Source organism: Oncorhynchus keta, chromosome 17 (assembly GCF_023373465.1).
Source record: "Oncorhynchus keta strain PuntledgeMale-10-30-2019 chromosome 17, Oket_V2, whole genome shotgun sequence".
Classification (NCBI taxonomy): Eukaryota; Metazoa; Chordata; class Actinopteri; order Salmoniformes; family Salmonidae; genus Oncorhynchus; species Oncorhynchus keta.
Window position 1 is genome coordinate 45666186 of NC_068437.1, and position 20522 is coordinate 45686707.

General features: G+C 44.3%; 1 protein-coding gene and 1 pseudogene across 1 annotated transcript; one reads left to right on the forward strand and one right to left on the reverse strand.

Moving 5' to 3' along the window:
* Window positions 1–15783, reverse strand: part of LOC127908467 (terminal nucleotidyltransferase 4B-like) — a 27044-nt pseudogene extending 11261 nt beyond the window's left edge.
* A 2466-nt stretch (window positions 15784–18249) lies between these two features.
* Window positions 18250–20522, forward strand: LOC118396185 (sorting nexin-20). Its single transcript, XM_035790290.2, has 3 exons — window positions 18250–18499; window positions 18655–18818; window positions 19375–20522. The coding sequence occupies exons 1-3, from the start codon at window positions 18379–18381 to the stop codon at window positions 20044–20046; spliced, it is 957 nt and encodes a 318-aa protein (XP_035646183.1). The 5' UTR covers window positions 18250–18378; the 3' UTR covers window positions 20047–20522.

The following is a 20522-nucleotide window of genomic DNA, read 5'->3' on the forward strand; positions in this document are numbered from 1 at the left end:
ACTCCTCATCCAGCTGTGCTAATAGTCAGAAATTTTACTAGCCAAGAAAGCCTTAGATTCGCTCAGCTTGCCGCATATAACTCATCACCACAGCCTAAGAGACAAGATGGCTTCCCATTGACTGCACTAATTACTTTGACATTTCTCTTAACAGTTGACCATGACATTTTTCATACAGCCCACACTAGAAACTGTTGATAGATTTTTGTTTTGGATTAACACACAATACTCCCATGAATACAGATGGCAAGCACCAACGTGCACATTTATTCTGGTGAAGGCCTTATCCATTAGCAATTGGCCTACAGTGTTCATAAACATAAAATGTATTCAATTTAACGCCAATCATTTTCAAAATGGGTCTGACATTTCTGGTTAATAATAAAGGGAATGTTTTAGCACCCAGAGAGACTGGCCAGAGATCAGATTTGATTGATTTCACAGGTTTAACCCCATCAGTTGGCAGAAGCTGATAACTGTCATGTAAAATCATCCCACTCTGACATAACTAATAGCTTATTATCATTATTATTATCTCTCAACAGACAGCTAACTCAAGATGAGATGAAGATCTATATCAGATCTTACAGTTTACGTGGGACAAATATAGTTGAAAAAGCTGTTATTGATTATAACTGTTTACATTTGAGTATTGCGCACTGCTCACGACTTATACCCTTTTAGTAATAACCCATTACTGATATCTCATTTCAAATGGCAGCTTGCATTAGTAGCTCAGCTGGCAGGCTAACAGTCCCAATAAGAGACTCATCTCTCGCAGCTGTCTTTATTGCACACTGTACATACTGGCCTCAGAACAAACAGTGAATTATACTGTCACTGGTACAAACAGAGAGAAATGTATCATCAAATCTAATAATGAAATCCAAAGCATCCCGGCCTGCTTGGTGAAACAATAGACCCTGAAATGCCATTGTTTTCCTCACAAGCATTGATTTATGTGCTTATGGCTGTATTGGACAGCCAGACACTGCATCGTTTCATAAAGGGATGCTGGTTGGTGTCAGTCTCACAGTTTATACACTGACTGGAACTGTGGCTCATATCTGAGCTGGAGATGGATCTGATGTTACAACCTGGCCCATACGAAAAATAAAATATTTCAATAAAATATGAATATATTTAAATATATTGGGGAAATATATTTAGCAAATATATAAATAAAATATATGTACATACAGTACCAGTCAAAGGTTCGGACACCTACTCATTCAAGGGATTTTCTTATTTGTACTATTTTCAAATCAAATAAAATCTTAACAATAGCGAGGCTATATACAGGGGGTACCGGTACAGAGTCAATGTGCGGGGGCACTGGTTAGTCAAGGTAATTGAGGTAATTATGTACAGGTAGGTAGAGTTATTAAAGTGGCTATGCATAGATAATAACAGAGAGTAGCAGCAGTGTTAAAAGGGGAGTGGGGGGTGGCAATGCAAATCGTCTGGGTAGCCACATCTACTCATTCCAGAGGTTTTCTTTTAAAACTATTTTCTACATGTTGTCATCTTAGGTCTCTCTTTATGTAGTGTTGTCTTGTCTCTCGTTGTGTTGTGTGTTTTGTCCTATATTTTTATTTTATTTATTTTTATTTGTAATCTCAGCCCCCATCCCCACAGGAGGCCTTTTGCCTTTTGGTAGGCCGTCATTGTAAATAAGAATCCGCCGAGTGCTGAAAATCGTCTGTCCTTGGTTGCAACACTCACTACCGAGTTCCAAACTGCATCTGGAAGCAATGTCAGCACAAGAACTGTTCGTTGAGAGCTTTGTGAAATGGGTTTCCATGGCCGAGCAGCCGCACACAAGCCTAAGATCACCATGCACAATGCCAAGCATCGGCTGGAGTGGTGCAAAGCTCACCGCCATTGGACTCTGGAGCAGTGGGAAACACGTTCTCTGGAGTGGTAAATCATGCTTCACCATCTGGCAGTCCGATGGACAATTCTGGGTTTGGCGGATGCCAGGAGAACGCTACCTGCCCCATGCATAATGACAGCTGTAAAGTTTGATGGAGGAGTGCTTGGTACACACATGCATATGGCATGTCCATACAGTATCTGTCTTTGTATTCTCTATATAGAATAGATATGCACTTTTCTTTGTATGATGTAATTTTAAAAATGCACTATGCAAGTGAAGGGTAGAGTGAATGGTATTGTCTACACAACAATTAAATGGTCCAGACACCCCTGTGCATGTATTCTTTTTGCAAACAGAACAAATATGCTGTCCATGTATAAGGTCATGTATAGGGATATATGTATATATAGCTGTGCTCATTGTTTAATATTAATATAATAATAATAATATATGCCATTTAGCTGACGCTTTTATCCAAAGCGACTTACAGTCATGTGTGCATACATTCTACGTATGGGTGGTGCCGGGAATCGAACCCACTACCCTGGCGTTACACAAGCGCCATACAAGCGCCATGCTCTACCAACTGAGCCACCAATACGCTTTAGCGTATTGAGGTCCTGAAACAAACCTGAAGAAAACAATTTTAAAAAATACCAGTAGGCTACCCATGATACTGACTGATTGCTGTTTGCAAAATACCCAGGCCAACCAATACTGCAATCCTTTGAATAAGTCTCCACCCAGAGGACATAACTGGTACTATCGGAACTGATACAAAACCTAACCCCAACCTTTTCTGAGTCAAGATCACTTTCTGAGTCAAAATGCAAGTCGAGATCTACTGCTCAGATTTTTTGGAACGTAACTTAAACTTAAGCCTATGCAACATTTACCTATTAAAAACACAACTGTAGCAATTAGGTTTGTGCAGTAGGTTAAAGGCCCAATACATTATCACTGTGTATTGGCTTTGCTTGATTTTTTATTTTATTTTATTTTTTTACCTTTATTTAACCAGGCAGGTCAGTTAAGAACTATTTTTATTTTCAATGACAGCCTAGGAACAGTGGGTTAACTGCCTGTTCAGGAGCAGAACGACAGATTTGTACCTTGTCAGCTCGGGGTTTGAACTTCTAACCTCTAGGCTACCCTGCCGCCTTGTCAATGTATTGTTGTTCGGACCATTTAAAAAAAAATACATTTCAGAATTTGAGGTAGGCTATATGATCACACTGGTAATTAGTCAGTTGTTGTATTACTTGTGAGGCATAAGTTTAAATAATGTGTTTTTTATTTTACTGGGCTGATGGTGCCTGCATCTGATGGTCAGTCTCAGCTGAGGAGAGAGCAGCAGACTGAGGGTACACTTCTCAACGTCCCTCCGCTCTCCCTTTCTTCCACTAACACTGACCAATAAGAGACAAATCTTCCAGCTAATGGCGAAACTCCAGTCGCACCACATTATTTCTGCCTCATGCACAAATTCATGTTATTACTCAGAGAAATATTCCTCAATATTTAAAAAATACCCAAGCCTATTGATACCCTTTCCTACTCATTCATTACAGTTGCAGTGTTGGTAGATGAGTGAGTGGAAGTAGGTAGAACACACATTTTCTGGCTTATATAGTGTTGAAGTGTTGAATAAAAGTGTTGACAGTGCTGAGCAAGAACTTAAACATGAACTCACTCATAAAAACAGCATATTTTTGCTGTATTCGTTCACATCTCTCTCTGTTCATGGTTTTAAAGTTTTCAAATCTCACAGTATCAACTTTTTACGCCTGGTACGCTACTGCAGACAAAATCTGAGCAATCCAATTGGCCAGTGGTAGGCCTATAGTGCAGTTGATTTGGTGTCAGTGCTGCAGGGAAGGCGGATTTGTACCTTCAGACACATTAAATGGCTCTAAATCGGAACACTACAACTACCCTGCGCTTAGGACAGCTGAATCCGGTGCAGCTGCTTTTACGGAAAAAGTATGAAAATGTGTGTACTCACTAAAGGGAAAGGAAAGTGCACTCCCTAAAGGAAACTGGATTATTATTATTTTTTAACTTTGTTTAACTAGGTGTAACGGATGTGAAACGGCTAGCTTAGTTAGCGGTGCGCGCTAAATGGCGTTTCAATCGGTGACGTCACTTGCTCTGAGACCTTGAAGTAGTAATTCCCCTTGCTCTGCGATGGCCGTGGCTTTTGTGGAGCGATGGGTAATGATGCTTCGTGGGTGACTGTTGTTGATGTGTGCAGAGGGTCCCTGGTTGCGCCCGGGTATGGGCGAAGGGATGGTCTAAAGTTATCCGGAATTTCGGTTGACTGACGTGCCCAAAGTAGACTGTTACTCTGGCCCAGAAGCTAGGATATGTATTTGATGGAAAACACTCTGAAGTTTCTAAAACTGTTAAAATAATGTCTGTGAGCATAACAGAACTGATATGGCAGGCGAAAACCGAGGAAATCCATCCAGAAATGTTTTTTGTTTGAGGTCACAGGCCACTTCAATGCTTGCCTATGGGATATACAAATAGATAGGACCCAGATTGCAGTTCCTATGGCTTCCACTAGATGTCAACAGTCTTTAGAAAGGGTTTCAGGCTTGTTTTTTGGAAAATGAGCAAATAGTTGGAAAAACTACAAGGTGTCTCTCATTAGAAATCTGGTCTTGTTGGCGTGTGAATGAGGTGCGCGCTCTTCGTTATTTATCTTCCTGTTGAACATATTATTCTCCATGTTCAATATTAGTTTATTTAGTTATTAATATTACACTGAGGATAAATTAGACACATCGTTTGACTTTTGGGACGAACTTTACTGGTAACTCTTTCGATTTTTGTATGCATGTTGAACAAGTGGATTACTGAATCAAGCGCGCCAACTAAACTGACATTTTGGGATATAAAGGACTTCAAACAAAACAACCATTCATTGTGTAGCTGGGACCCTTGGGTTTGCAAAACAGAGGAAAATCTTCAAAAGGTAAGTGGTTTATTTAATCGCTATTTGTGATTTTGTGATGCCTGTGCTAGTTGAAAAGTATTTTGTTTGGGAAGCTGTCCTCAGATGGTATGCTTTCGCTGTAAAGCGTTTTGAACTCTGACAACGAGGTTGGATTAACAAGAAGTTAAACTTTTAAAGGATATATGACACTTGTATTTTCATGAATGTTTAAAATTAGGGTGTTTGTATTTTGAACTTCGGGCTCTGCAATTTCATCAGATGTTGTTGTAGGTGTCCCACTAGTGGTTCATGCGCCCAAACAGGTTTTAAGAACAAATTCTTATTTACAATGAGCCCAGTGGGTTAACTGCCTTGTTAAAGGGCAGAATTACAGATTTTACCTTGTCAGCTCGGGGATTCGAGCTAGCAACCTTCGGTTACTGGCCCAGCAATCTAACCACTAGGCTCCCTCCCACCCCAAGAGCATCTGCTAAATTACAAAAATGTAAAAATGTCAATGTACCGCCAAAAGGCACGAGACGAAAAAACATGTTTTTTTTTTAAACGCAAGGCTTTATTGTTGGGTTTTTACAGAAATTTTTGAGATTGACTAGAAATGCCTTGGAGATCGCCAGATCCCGATCAACCGGTTGGTGACCACTGACATACCCATATACAGTGGGGCAAAAAAGTATTTAGTCAGCCACCAATTGTGCAAGTTCTCCACTTCAAAAGATGAGAGAGGCCTGTAATTTTCATCATAGGTACACTTCAACTATGACAGACAAAATGAGGGAAAAAATCCAGAAAATCACATTGTATGATTTTTAATGATTTTATTTGCAAACTATGGTGGAAAATAAGAACTCTCTGTGTTGTCGTTGGTATCAAAGAAAAATTTAATTTGGTCTTTAAGATGTTCACAGAATGTTGGTTCTGTGAGGAGCTGAGGATTCAACCTCCAGACCCTCTCGTTTGGTACGATGTCACCCAATCTCAGGGAGAAGGTGAGTGGACTGTGGTCCGAGATTATAATGTCATGATACCTCACATTACAGGTATAGGGAGTAGTTTAGCATCAACCAAAAAGTAGTCAATTCGAGTATAAACATTGTGAACATGAGAGTAATAGGAGTATTCCTACCCGTAGGGTTAGCGATCCTTCATATATCAAATAAGTTCGAATTTTTAATGTAGGTATTCAAGAATTCACTTGAATAGGAGGTAAGGGTTCGCCTGATAGAGGATCTATCCAAATATTGGTCTAGCACACAGTTAAGGTCCCCTTCAATGACCAGGTTAGTATGGGAGATATCTGGAATCAGGGCAAGGACTCTTTAAAAAAAAGAGGGGTTATCAATGTTTGGCCCATAGATATTTCGATATTTAGTAGAGTTACAGAAGTAGAGTGGATCTCTCCTATTACGATCACAGAACGACCCTCTTTATCAGCAATAGTGGTTTTATGTAGAAAGGGAATTCCTTTCCGTATCGGAATCGCTGTGCCTCGCATTTTGGCAGAGAAGTTAGAGTGATACACTTGCCCCACCCACCTACATGTAAGTCTGCTTTAAGAATTATTCAGATGGGTTTCTTGCAAAGATATAATATCAGGCGAGAGTGCTTTCAAGTGGGCTAGGACATGGCCTCTCTTAATTGGATTGTTTAAACACTTGACATTCCAGGAAGTGAATGTAAGCCCTGCCCTCCTCTCATTTGTAGTGCCTATGGTGGCCTGCATAACATGTAACTCATTAAAAAGGTAAGAAAGCGCACCAAACCATAACGATCAGCATATGTAGCACCTACACCCAAGCAATATCCAACCCACCCCTCCCCCTGCAAGCACCTTTACTTCCCACCCTGTTCCCCTACTTTTCCCAACATTTACCCCCCCATCAATCCACTTTTAACAGGCATACACAAATAGGAGAGAAAAAATAAAAATAATAAACACATTGTCTGGCCGATGCCAAAAAGCACGGCGCGACCTCAAACGAGGTAAAACGAAAATAAAATCCCAACTATACATTCCCCTCTCACTATTCTAGAACTTCTACTAACATTTGAACTGAGGAGGCTCCCGCGAATAAAGTGTTCAATTAGCATCTAATAAACCTAAACAGATTAAGTTGCAACTTAAACATATTGCGCACTTAAGCATCATCTTGGGTCAATCCCTGAGATAAACAAGATATAATATCAAAAGATTATATTGCTAAGCAATGCCGGTATAAACATAAACCATCAGCAACCGACATAGACAACAGTACATTTACATATTGTGGGTTAGGAGATCGGAGCAAGAATTTTGCTAAATTAAACATACCCCCCGATCAACAAAAACAAAACAATTAAAAACAAAAGAAAATAAAAAAATATGTTATATACATACATACATAAATACATACATACATACAAAAAATACATATATACATTTTGTTTATATATACACTTATACAAATACACATACATACATATGTCAGGATTTGGCCAGGGTTGTTCCGGTTTTGGTCACTAGATGCTCCCATTGTGCTTTTTGACCTTTTGTTTTCCCTTGATCCCCATTATTATTTGCACCTGTGCCTCGTTTCCCCTGATTGTATTTAAACCCTTAGTTTTCCTCAGTTCTTTGCTCTGTGTTTGTATGTTAGCACCCAGCCCTAGTATTCTGTGAACTCTTGTTGATCCCGGTGGACTCTCTTGTGGAATTCTTTTTTTGTTCTTGTTTATTTATTTTTGAGTATCTTTTGAGGCTTTTTATGCTATACCTACCACCTTGTGGATTTACCTTTTGTCTTGGAGGATTACCTTTGTTCTTGTGGAATTCCTTTTGAGGTTGTGGAGTTTCATGTTTTCCTGAAGGACTTCATTTTTACTTCATTAAATACACTGTCTCAAGTACTGCTGTGTCTGCCTCATCTTCTGGGTTCTGCTGACTATTCGTGGCTCAGTTGGTTAAGTGACTGTTTCTCACTCCGGAGACCCGGGTTCATAACCGGGTCCTGACAGAAACACAGAGCCAAAAATGAACCCAGAGGCAGCCAGTTCCCAGGACCTGTCCCACCACCAGGAGACTGTCCAACGCCACGAAGCCGCCCTGGTTCAGCAAGAGGCCTTAATGGCTAGACATTCTCATCTTCTGTCGGAGATGCTGACTTCCATAAAGCAGATATCTGATCGACTTACCCCGGCAACAGTTCCCGTCCCAGTACCTCAGATTCACGTACCCATGGCAGTTAACCCTCTGGCTGAACCCCCTCGTCTTCCACCTCCCCAACGGTTCTCAGGTGATCCAAGTGCTTGTAAAGGGTTTCTCACCCAATGTTCTCTCTCCTTCGAGCTGCAACCCTCGTCGTTCCCCACCGACCGGTCTAAGATCGCATATATCATCACCCTGCTGTCGGAAAAAGCCCTGGCCTGGGCTACTGCTGTGTGGGATGCCCATAGTTCCTGCTGTGCCAGCTACTCTGCCTTTGCTGAGTAATTCAAACAAGTGTTTCAAGGCCCAAGCAGTGGTCCTGACTCAGCCAAACAGCTCCTCTCCACCAAGGTCGGCGCAGCGTGACGGACTATGCCATCCAGTTCCGCACGGTGGCAGCAGCGAGTGGCTGGAACAACGAGGCGCTCACGGTGTGCTTTCTGAAAGGCCTTTCCGACACTATCCAAGATGAACTGGCCACTCGGGAACCACCGGACAATCTCGAGTCCCTGATCAAGTTGGCCTCACGCATTGACCAGCGTCTGAGAGAGAGAGAACTCAACCGTAGACCTCTAGCCCCTATCAGTCCCAGCTCCGAGTCCCCACCTTTATCCTCGCTGGCTCCACCGGAACCCATGCAGATTGGATGCATCTCCCAGGCTGAGAGAGACCGCCGGATGAGGGAGCGACGCTGTCTATATTGCGGCAAACCGGGCCATTTCCGTTCCACGTGTCCCGGGCTCCAGGGAAACGCTCTGTCCCGTACAGACCGGGGGGAACTGTAACGGGAAACATAACCTCCTCCCATCCGTCCAACTCCCGTCTGCTCATTCCAGTCACCCTTTCCTGGGACAACCACAAGCTTCACCTTCAAGCCTTGGTAGACTCTGGAGCCGCAGGTAACTTCATGGATGGTGTCTGGGCGAAGGAGAATGGCGTTCCCTCTGAACCTCTAAGTGACCCCATGAGGGTTACTACATTGGATGGAAGCCCTTTGGGATCTGGACTTGTCACTCATGTCACTACCTCCTTGCGACTTTCAGTTTCACAACACCAGGAATTGATGAACTTTCATTTGATCTCCTGTTCCGAGTTCCCTCTCGTCCTTGGATACCCCTGGCTTCACAGCCATAACCCTCACATCGACTGGTCTGTGGGCACTATCAAGCAGTGGGGTCCTACGTGCCAAGCTACTTGTATTTTCCCGAATTCCCCGAGTTCTACTCCCGAGTCTTTAGAATCCATCGACCTGACCCGAGTTCCCGAGTGTTACCATGACCTCAAACTGGTATTTAGCAAACAGAGGGCCACCATGCTACCACCCCATAGACCTTATGATTGCCCCATCGAACTGTTTCCGGGCACTTGCCCCCCCAGGGGTCGGATCTTTTCCCTATCTCCACCCGAACGAGCTGCTATGGATACCTACATCAAGGACGCTCTGGAAGCAGGCCTCATGCGTCCATCCACCTCCCCGGCGGGAGCAGGGTTTTTCTTTGTGGCCAAGAAAGACGGTGGATTACGTCCTTGCATCGACTACCGGGGACTCAATGCCATAACCGTCCGTAACCGTTACCCGCTACCCCTTATGGCCACAGCCTTCGAGCTGCTCCAGGAAGCAGTTGTTTTCACTAAGCTTGACCTGCGGAACGCATACCATCTTGTGCGGATCAGACCTGGTGACGAGTGGAAGACCGCTTTCAACACGCCTACTGGTCACTATGAATACTTGGTGATGCCCTTCGGCCTGACCAACGCCCCAGCGGTGTTCCAAGCGCTCATAAACGATGTGCTTAGGGATATGCTTAACATATTTGTGTTCGTTTACTTGGATGACATCCTCATCTTTTCGAGCTCTCTTCAAGAACACACAAAGCATGTCAGACAAGTACTCAAACGCCTCCTAGACAGCCATCTGTACGTTAAGCCGGAAAAATGTGAATTCCATTCATCCCGAGTACAATTCCTGGGATTTGTAGTGGAACCCGGTCGAGTCCAAATGGACCCCAGGAAGGTAGGGGCGGTAGCGGATTGGCCCACCCCAAATCCGTTAAGGAAGTTCAGCGTTTCCTGGGCTTCACAAAACTTTTACCGCAAGTTCATCAAGAACTTCAGCTTGGTGGCAGCCCCTCTCTCAGCTTTAACCAAGGGTGGCAATGCAAGGTTTTTGTGGGGAAGAGAAGCTGAGACGGCCTTCCAAGGACTCAAGCAGCGCGTCCTCTCTGCTCCCATCCTGATACTACCGACTACGGATGAACCGTTTGTGGTGGAGGTAGACGCCTCAGAGGTTGGTGTTGGAGCTGTCCTGTCTCAGAGGGGTGAAGACAAGAAGCTTCATCCGTGCGCTTTCTTCTCACACCGGCTTACCCCGGCTGAGAGGAACTACGATGTGGGGGATCGTGAACTTCTAGCGGTTAAGATGGCATTGAAGGAATGGAGACACTGGCTCGAGGGGGCTTCTCACCCGTTTCAAGTGCTTACGGACCACAAAAATCTGGAGTATATCCAGCAGGCGAAGCGGTTGAACTCTAGACAAGCTAGATGGTCTCTTTTCTTCAATCGATTCCAGTTTATCCTCACCTATCGGCCCGGGTCGAAGAATCTCAAACCGGATGCCCTGTCCCGAGTCTACGCTCCTGCCATTCGAGATGACACGGACATGCCTGTCCTTCCTGCTGCTAAGATCGTGGCTCCGATCTCGTGGCAAGTTGAGGATACCGTGAGACGAGCTCAAGCTATCGAACCGGACCCGAAAGGAGGTCCTGCCAATCGGTTGTTTGTCCCCAAGGCAGTGAGGACTCAGGTCCTTCTGTGGGGGCACTCCTCTCGCCTCACCTGTCACCCGGGCGTAGGTCGCACCTTGGAGTTCATCCAGCGTAAGTTCTGGTGGCCTACCATAAGAGAAGACGTTGCCACTTTCGTCAATGCCTGCCCCGTGTGCTGCCAGGGCAAATCTTCTCACCTCCGCCCTCAAGGACTCCTTCACCCTTTACCTGTTCCCCACAGACCCTGGTCCCATATCTCGTTGGACTTTATTACTGGCCTTCCTCCATCCCATGGCAATACTACTATCCTAGTCATTATCGACAGGTTTTCAAAGGCGGCCAGGTTCGTCCCTCTGACTAAGTTACCTTCTGCCAAGGAAACGGCTGAGTTGGTAATTAATCATGTGTTCGAGTCTTCGGCATTCCTCAAGATATGGTTTCTGACAGAGGTCCCCAGTTCGCCTCTAGGTTTTGGAAGGCCTTCTGCCAACTCATGGGGGCTTCTGCCATTCTATCTTCAGGGTACCATCCGGAGTCCAACGGCCAAACAGAGAGGATGAATCAAGAGCTGGAAACCACCCTCCGATGTATGACTCGTAACAACCCGTCCACATGGTCGTCCTTCATTGTTTGGGCCGAATACGCGCACAACACCTTGCGCTCCTCCTCCACTGGTATGTCCCCGCACGAGTGTCAGTTTGGCTATGCCCCTCCATTGTTCCCGGACCAGGAGGCAGAAGTCAGTGTGCCTTCAGCCTTGAAGTTCGTCAGACGCTGTCGGCTTATGTGGAGGAAGACCCGTCTTAATCTTATGCGTTCCTCACAGAGGTACCAACAACAAGCCAACAGACGTCGCCGTCCCGGGCCTACCCTGCGCCCGGCCAGAGAGTCTGGCTCTCCACAAGAGACTTACCACTACAGGTGGAGTCTCGCAAGCTGTCCCAAAAATACATCGGTCCCTTTAAGGTTGCCAGGAGAGTTAACCCAGTTTCTTATCGCCTACACTTACCCAGATCCCTTAAGATTAATCCCACTTTTCACATTTCCTTATTAAAACCTGTTGTTTTTCTCCCCTTGTCCCGGCAGACAGACCTCCCCCTCCGCCTCGTGTCATTGGAGGCCAGCCGGCTTATACCGTCCATCGGATACTGGATTGCCCTTTATGTAACAGGTTGCCCCTCATTCGAGCCTCGCACAGGATAAGATCCTTGGTCTTGACAACAGATGATTACTGGGCGAGGACGTTGGCCCGGTCCAGGCACTGGGACAAGGGCGCGATGTGCACGGTCCAGCTGGGGATCCGAAGCCAAAACATCCGATCCCATTGCATCCTTCAATAGCATGGCGAAGAAGTCGGTGGGGGCGAGAGCCCGCCTCTACCCCCTCTGCCAGACCAACAACGTGAAGGTTATTACGTCTGGATCGGCCCTCCAGGTCGACCACTTTCACCGAAAGCCTCTGCACACTATCCTGCAATGACGTGCATTGCATCTAACTCGTCGATCCTACCAGCGTTGAAATCAGAAACTTTCTCAAGGTCCACAATACTCTGGCCCTGCTAAGCGACCGTTCGAATGGTGCTCTTAATTTTGGTGTCCAGTTCAGCAATAGTGGCCTTAAGATCCTCAGCTAAGGCAACACGTAGTTCTCCCAAAGCCCTGGTAAGTTCTGTAAGTGTCACATTCCGCCATGTCTGTCTCGTTGTTTGGTGGGGAGTAGGCCTCCGATGTGGATTTATTGTCCTTTGGTGGTGTCGTGACATTGTTAATGTGACAACTGTTGTTCATCGAATGATTAAAGTTTCTAATTGTGTTATTAACTGAATCAAGCAATTATTAACTCATTAACCTGGGGCACCATGGGAAAACTAGTTTTATTGAGTTTCTATTTCCAAAATGAACTCAAAGAATATCAGAATATCGATTTTACAACAGCCGCTAATTAACCAGTTGCCTCTACCAATCTCATTCTTATAGCCCGTGAATCTGCACGGACCCGGGTCTCACCAATGAATTCATACCACACCAATCTTAGTTGAATATTTATTTACTAAAAAGCTAAAATGATGAAAAAAGATACACATAGACAAAACACATTATAAGATATTGATTATAACTTAGTATGACGGGCCAACACACTATGGCATGTGTTACCCATGATGGGGATTTCAATAGAGAGAGAAAACAGAAAGTACACAAGATAAATATACATTTGGGTGAATTTGTCAGCTATGCTATTCTAACCCTAGCCTTGCCCCAAACTGCTGCTCTTATAGGTCAGAAAATAATGATGTAATTATGTGGGGATGATCTCCAAGGATTCTCTGCGTAGGCTTTCAGCTGTTCGATGACGTGCACCTCTCTGAGAGTCCTCCCGTAAGTGTCCTTTTTGGCTTAGGAGTCTGTTCCCTCACCCTTTGCTCTGGAAGGGGTCTTCTGAGGACAGACAGCTCTGTAGCTCAGAGCTCACAGCATAGGAATGAAATCCTTTAGATACCACGATTCGATGGAAGATAGAGGCTAGGTGGTTCGACTTGAATTCGCCCGCTTAGACACAGCTACTCATCCGTAACTTGGGTAGAAAAGGATTTCTTTGTCCTCAAACTTGCGTTGCGTTCTGGGTTCGTTGACTTTTTAGACCTTGCTGGAGCTGGGGTCACGTAGTCCTCCTGTAAATTCTATACTCACAGGTTTTATACCCTTGGATCAGAAGTGGGCGTAACCGCCTTTAGGGCAAATCTCTGGGCGTACAAAGTTAATGAGGCAAGGTCTAGATTTGATTCAAATCCAATTTTAGACAACTAACTTAACATTTCATCTTCCCCAAAACATTCTCTTTGATTTGGATATTTTCCATACAATGTACAATGTATAAACATCAAACATCTACTAGGAAAACTCTTCACGTTACAATGTTTTCATAATAACGTCATCTGTTAACCTTTAATAACAAAACAAAAATGACATACATTTTCATATACCATCTATTGTCATGACCACCATTGTGGCTGATGGAAACCATTGTTCTAAAGTCCCTTTATTTCATGTTTAATGTTCTGAGGCTGGTCTTACTGGCAGCAATATCCTTGCCTGTGAAGCCCTTTTTGTGCAAAGCAATGATGACAGCACGTGTTTCCTTGCAGGTAGGGGTCTGCATAACGCATCACCGGGGGCAAACTACCTGCCCTCCGGGACACCTACACCACCCGATGTCACAGGAAGGCCATTAAGATCATCAAGGACAACAACCACCCGAGCCACTGCCTGTTCACCCCGCTATCATCCAGAAGGTGAGGTCAGTACAGGTGCATCAAAGCTGGGACCAAGAGACTGAAAAACAGCTTCTATCTCAAGGCCATCAGACTGTTAAACAGCCACCACTAACATTGAGTGGCTGCTGCCAACACGCTGACTCAACTTCAGACACTTTAATAATGGGAATTGATGGAAATTGATGGAAAATATATCACTATCCACTTTAAACAATGCTACTTAATATAATGTTTACATACCCTACATTATTTATCTCATATGTATACATATATACTGTACTCTATATCATCTACTGCATCTTTATTTCATACATGTATCACTAGCCACTTTAAACTATGCCACTTTGTTTACATACTCATCTCATATGTATATACTGTACTCGATACCATCTACTGCATCTTTCCTATGCCACTCTGTACTATCACTCATTCATATATCTTTATGTACATATTCTTTATCCCTTTACACTTATGTGTATAAGGTAGTAGTTTTGGAATTGTTATTTAGATTACTCTTTGGTTATTACTGCATTGTCGGAACTAGAAGCACAAGCATTTCGCTACACATGCATTAACATCTGCTAACCATGTGTATGTGACAAATAACATTGGATTTGATTTGATTTGAAAAACAATTCCCAACAATACACACAAATCTAAAAGTAAAATAATGGAATTAAGAAATATCTCAATATTAGATCGAACAATGTCGGAGTGGCATTGACTAAAATACAGTAGAATAGAATACAGTATATGCATATGAGATAAGTAAAACAGTATGTAAACATTATTTAAACATGATTAAAGTGACTAGTCTTCCATTATTAAAGTGACCAGTGATTCCATGTCTGTGTATAGGGCAATAGCCTCTAAGGTGCAGGGTTGCGTAACCGGGTGGAAGCCGACTGGTGATGGCTATTTAACAGTCTGATTGCCTTAAGATATAAACTGTTTTTCTTTTGGCCTTCCTGTGACATCAGTTCCTGTAGGTGTCCTGTGTTTGCCCCCCGGTGATGCGTTGGGCAGACCGCACCACCCTCTGGAGAGCCCTGCGGTTGCAGGCGGTGCAGTTGCCATACCAGGTGGTGATACAGCCTGACAGGATGCTCTCAATTATGCATCTGTAATAGTTTGTGAGGATTTTAGGGGCCAAGCCAAATTCCTTCAGCTTCCTGAGGTTGAAGAGGCGCTGTTGAGCCTTCTTCACCACACTGTCTGTGTGGGTGGACCATTTCACATCGTCAGTGATGTATACACATAGGAACTTGAAGCTTTCCACCTTAACCACTGCGGTCCCGTTGATGTGGATAGGGGTGTGCTCCCTCCACTGTTTCCTGAAGTCCACGATCAGCTCCTTTGTTTTGTTGACGTTGAGTGAGAGGCTTTTTTCCTGTCCCCACTCTCCCAGGGCCCTCACCTCATCCCTGTAGGCTGTCTCGTCATTGTTGGTAATCGGGCCTACTACTGTTGTCGGCTGCAAAGTTTATGATTGAGTTGGAAGGATGCATGGCCACGCAGTCATGGGTGATCAGGGAATACAGGAGGGGGCTGAGCATGTACCGCTCTGTTGAGGATCAGTGAAGTGGAGGTGTTGTTTCCTACCTTCCCCACCTGGGGATGGCCTGTCAGGAAGTCCAGGACCCAGTTGCCCAGAGCCCCGAGTTGAATGATGAGCTTGGAGGGTACTATGGTATTGAATGCTGAGCTATGGTCAAAGAATAGCATTCTTATAGGTATTCCTCTTGTCCAGATGGAATAGGGCAGTGTGCAGTGCGATGGCAATTGCATCTTCTGTATATCTATTGGGGCGGTAAGCAAATTTAAGTAGGTCTAGGGTGTCAGGTAAGGTAGAGGTGATATGATCCTTAACTAGCCTCTAAAAGCACTTCATGATGACAGAAGTGAGTGCTAAAGGGGCGATAGTCATTTAGCTCAGTTACCTTTGCTTTCTTGAGTACAGGAACAATGGTGGACACTCCAGCCAGCTGGTCTGCACATGCTCTAAGGACGAGGCTAGGGATTCCGTCTGGGCCGGGAGCCTTGCGAGGGTTAACAAGCTTAAATGTCTTACTCACAGGCCTCGTCGGTGGCACTGTGTTATCCTCGGTGGCGCTGTGTTATCCTCAAGAGGATCCGCAAAGAAGGTGTTTAGCTTGTCTGGAAGCAAAACATTGGTGTCCGTGACGTGGCTGGTTTTCCCTTTGTAGTCCGTGATTGTCTGTAGACCCTTTGAATTGAATCCTTATGGAGGGAATAACTACACTGTTTGAATTTGGCCATATTTCCAGTTAAATACAATGGTTTGCACTTTCGGCTTTGCGAGAATGCTGCCATCTATCCACGGTTCCTGGTTTGGGTAGGTTTTAATAGTCATTGTGGGTACAACATCTCCAATACACTTCCTGATGAACTCAGTCACTGTATCTGTGTATTTGTCGATGTTATTCTCAGAGGTTACCCAGAACATATCCAGTCCACGTGATCAAAACAATCTTGAAGCATGGATTCCAATTGGTCATACCAGCGTTAAATAGACCTTAAACGTGTACTTCCTGTTTGAGTTTCTGCCTATAGGAAGGGAAGAGTAAAATGGAGTCATGATTAGATTTGCCGAAGGGAGGGCAGTTGAGTAGCAACTGTTGGGTAGCAGTTGTCCAATGTTTTACCAGCGTGTATACTACAGTCAATGGGTTGGTAGAAGTTCTGTGGAATTTTCCTCAAATTTGCGTTGTTAAAATTCCGAGCTACAGTAAATGCGGTCTCAAGATATGTGGTTTCCAGTTTGCATAAAGTCCAGTGTAGTACTTTAAGGGCCGTTGTGGTATCGGCTTGAAGGGGAATACATACGGCCGTGACTATAACCGAAGATATTTCTCTTGGGAGGTAATACGGTCAGCATTTGATTGTGAGGTATTCTAGGTTGGGTGTGAACAAAGGACTCTGTATGTTATCACAATCACACCATGAGTGGTTAATCATGAAATATACACCCCCACATTTCTTCTTCCCTGAGAGTTCTTTATTCCTGTCTGTGCGATATACTGAGAACCCAGATGCCATAATGGATGGGGAGATTATTTCCCGAGAGAGCCATGTTTCCATGAAACAGAGTATGGTGCAAGAAATATGTATACCGCAAAGTGACTTAGGAGCTAGAAGCAGAGCTGCCATATATGTCGGAGCCATCTTACTACCATAAAGGCCTGATTGATGATGTGCTATAGAGATGGTTGTCCTTCTGGAAGGTTCTCCCATCTCCACAGAGCTCTGTCAGAGTGACCATCGGGTTCTCAGTCACATCTTGGTCACAAACTTCTTCCATTTAAGAATGATGGAGGCCACTGTGTTCTTGGGGACATTCAATGCTGCAGACATTTTTGGTACCCTTCCCCAGATCTGTGCCTTGACACAATCCTGTCTCGGAGCTCTACTGACAATTCCTTCGACCTCGTGGCTTGGTTTTTGCTCTGACATGCACTGTCAACTGTGGGACCTTATATAAACAGGTATGTGCCTTTCCAAACATGTCCAGTCAGTTAAATTTACCACAGGTGGATTCTAATCAAGTTATAGAAACATCTCAAGGATGATCAATGGAACAGGATGCACCTGAGCTCTATTTCGAGTCTCAGAGCAAAGGGTCTGAATACTTATGTAAATAGGAAGAAATTAGTAGGGATTTATTTGGTCTTTATTTTATTTTCATGGCAGTACAGAATTGAGCAGATCATGATTGATTATACATTCCAGCACAGTAGGCAGCATGCACATAAACGATTGTTTGCGGACCGCCATGATATCATTGAAGAAAAAGAGAAGACATGACAGGGGAATTCCTTATAGTGAAGGACATGCTTTCTTCTGTCCGGTGTTTATCAGGTCAGTGCAGATGACAGATACAAGACCAGGAGACGAGGATAGGATGCCTGTTAAGAATATTGAGATTCAGCCATAGTTCACATCAACCATAAACAGACAGAAAAATACAGTAAATGTATGGGGAAGTATAGAGATGGTGGTTAGATTGGCCAAACTCATCATTACACACACCCTTCCCACCATCCCCCACTGCACTACAGTTTCACTTCCCCATTGGTCTCTCTGCTTTCTCTTGCTTCAGTCTTGCGTGTACTAGTATATATACACACACTCCCTCTTTCTGTATTTTTCCATTTCTTTTTCAAACAGGGCATGTCAACAACCTTAGTTATACCGAGTGTGTGTTTGTGTGCGCTTGTTTGTGCAGAGCTAGCAGCTGATTTCGGACTGAGTATTTCACTCATCTTCCCCAGAACTATTACTGTATGCTGACAAGCCCGGATGGCGGAGAGGGCAGTGCCACAAGAGAACACAGGGATCAATACAGGGATCCAACAGTCCAATGATCCATACCCTGAAGCCACAGCTGAGAGCCTGGACCTTGAGGATTCGCATCAACAGGGTAAGAAGCACCTGGTTGCTTTCAGTAATTTTCCTTCAAATGGTACATTAAATAAGTAGCTAAGCAAAGCATGTGTTTGACTCTGCTTGTGTAAACAGTGATATGACATTTTCATTGTGTCTGTCTGCCTGTCCGTCTGTCTACTCTGTACGTAGGTGCGTGTGTGTATGACCTGTGTCCAGGCCCCAGTTCATCCTGTATGACCACCAAAGAGCTGCAGCAGCACTGGGGCGCGGTGAAACACAGACTGAAGCCGGTCAAGCTGTTGTTTGAGATTCCTTCTGCACGCACCATAGCGCAGCACCTGTCCAAATACGTTGTGAGCTCTATTTTATGTACAGCATACAGCAAAGATTGTCAACTGGCGGTCCCAGTCCAAATTCAATTTATTTGACCCCCTCCCAAAGTTTTCTATGCCCAATTTCTAAAATTGGATCTAGTTTTGGACATAAAAGGCTGTAAAATGACTAGGAATTCACCTCAAAATGTTCCACTCAGAAATAGAAGCATATGAGATTGTGTACCAATGTAATCAAGGTTGGAAATTATGTTTTGTCAAACACAATAATCTGTTTAGGCTTGTGTCAATTTGCAGAGTACAAATGACTTATAATTACTGTATGTTCTGCCCCTTGACTATCCGCTCAAGAAAAAAGCAGTGCTGAGTCTAGTTGATGATCCCTGGCATATAGTTTAGGGCACGGAAAAACATACTTTGTGAATTCTTCACCGTAGTTAGTCAGTGTTGCAGGAAAGACAAGTCCATATTTTATTGTCTTTTATTGGAAGATAGTCGAGTGAGTTTTAATAATAAAGTTGCAAGATATGAGGTTTTCTAAGTTAGAAGTTTGTCCCAATGTTCCTGTGTTCTCCAGGTGTACCAGATCGTGTTGATCCGGTCAGGCAGCTACGACTCCAAGCGCGTGTCTGTCGAGCGTCGCTATAGCGACTTCATCCACCTCCATCAGCAGCTCCTTGAAGACTTCAGCGAGGAGCTTGAGGAGGTCATACTTCCCCGGAAACTCCTAACTGGAAATTTTAACCCCGAGACCATCTGGGAACGCCGCCTGGCTCTGCGGGACTACCTGGCCCAGCTCTATGCAGTCCGTTGCGTCCGACATTCCCACCACTTCCTGGATTTCTTCACTGAGCCCGAGCAAAGACGAGCGCACGGCCTGCTCCGAGCAGGGCAGTTTGGGCCAGCTGTCGCTCTACTAGAGACTGTCCTGGAGCTTCAGGAGAAGATGGGAGGGTGGCAGAGTCCTGTTCTGCTGGTGCCTACGCTGTGTGCCCTCACAGTGTGCCAGAGAGACCTGGAAGAGCCGGAGTCTGCGTTCACCATGGGCCAGAGGGCGCTGCCCACGGTAAGGCGCTATGGGCTGAAGCGCTATAGAGGGCCACTGCTGGAGATGATGGTGGATCTGGGATACCAGTTAGGGCGACCTGTGGCTCAGCTGCAGGAGGAGTTGGTTCAAGTTAGGGATGCAGAGAGGGGACTGGTGTCTTTTCGCTCCCTTAAGGAGTTGGTGGTGCAGGAGTTTACCTAGGCCTGATTCAGTTGAGATAAGCATGCACAACTTTAAATTATCCAATGACATCAATAGGGGTTTTGCAAACACTTCCACTGGTGAGAACATGTCCTTTAAAGTATAGACTTTATTCAGGAATTCTACACCTAGCCTTCTTTACCAGGGTTGAGCCAATTCCATTTAAATTCAATCAATTCAGGAAGTAGAAATTCCAATTCAAGGGTCTTTTCAATAACATTTATGAACATGTAAATGCAGACATGTCCCCCTGCCCCACCCAACTGTTTTCTTTCAAAACTGTATTTTAATAATGAAAGGTACAACTTACATTTTCCCACTTACACCACCAGGGTCTTAACATATATATAAGTATCAATCAAAAGTGTAGACACAACAACTCATTCAAGGGTTTTTATTTGTACTATTTTCTACATTGTAGAGTAATAGTATATACATCACAACTATGAAATAACACATATGGAATCATAGTACCC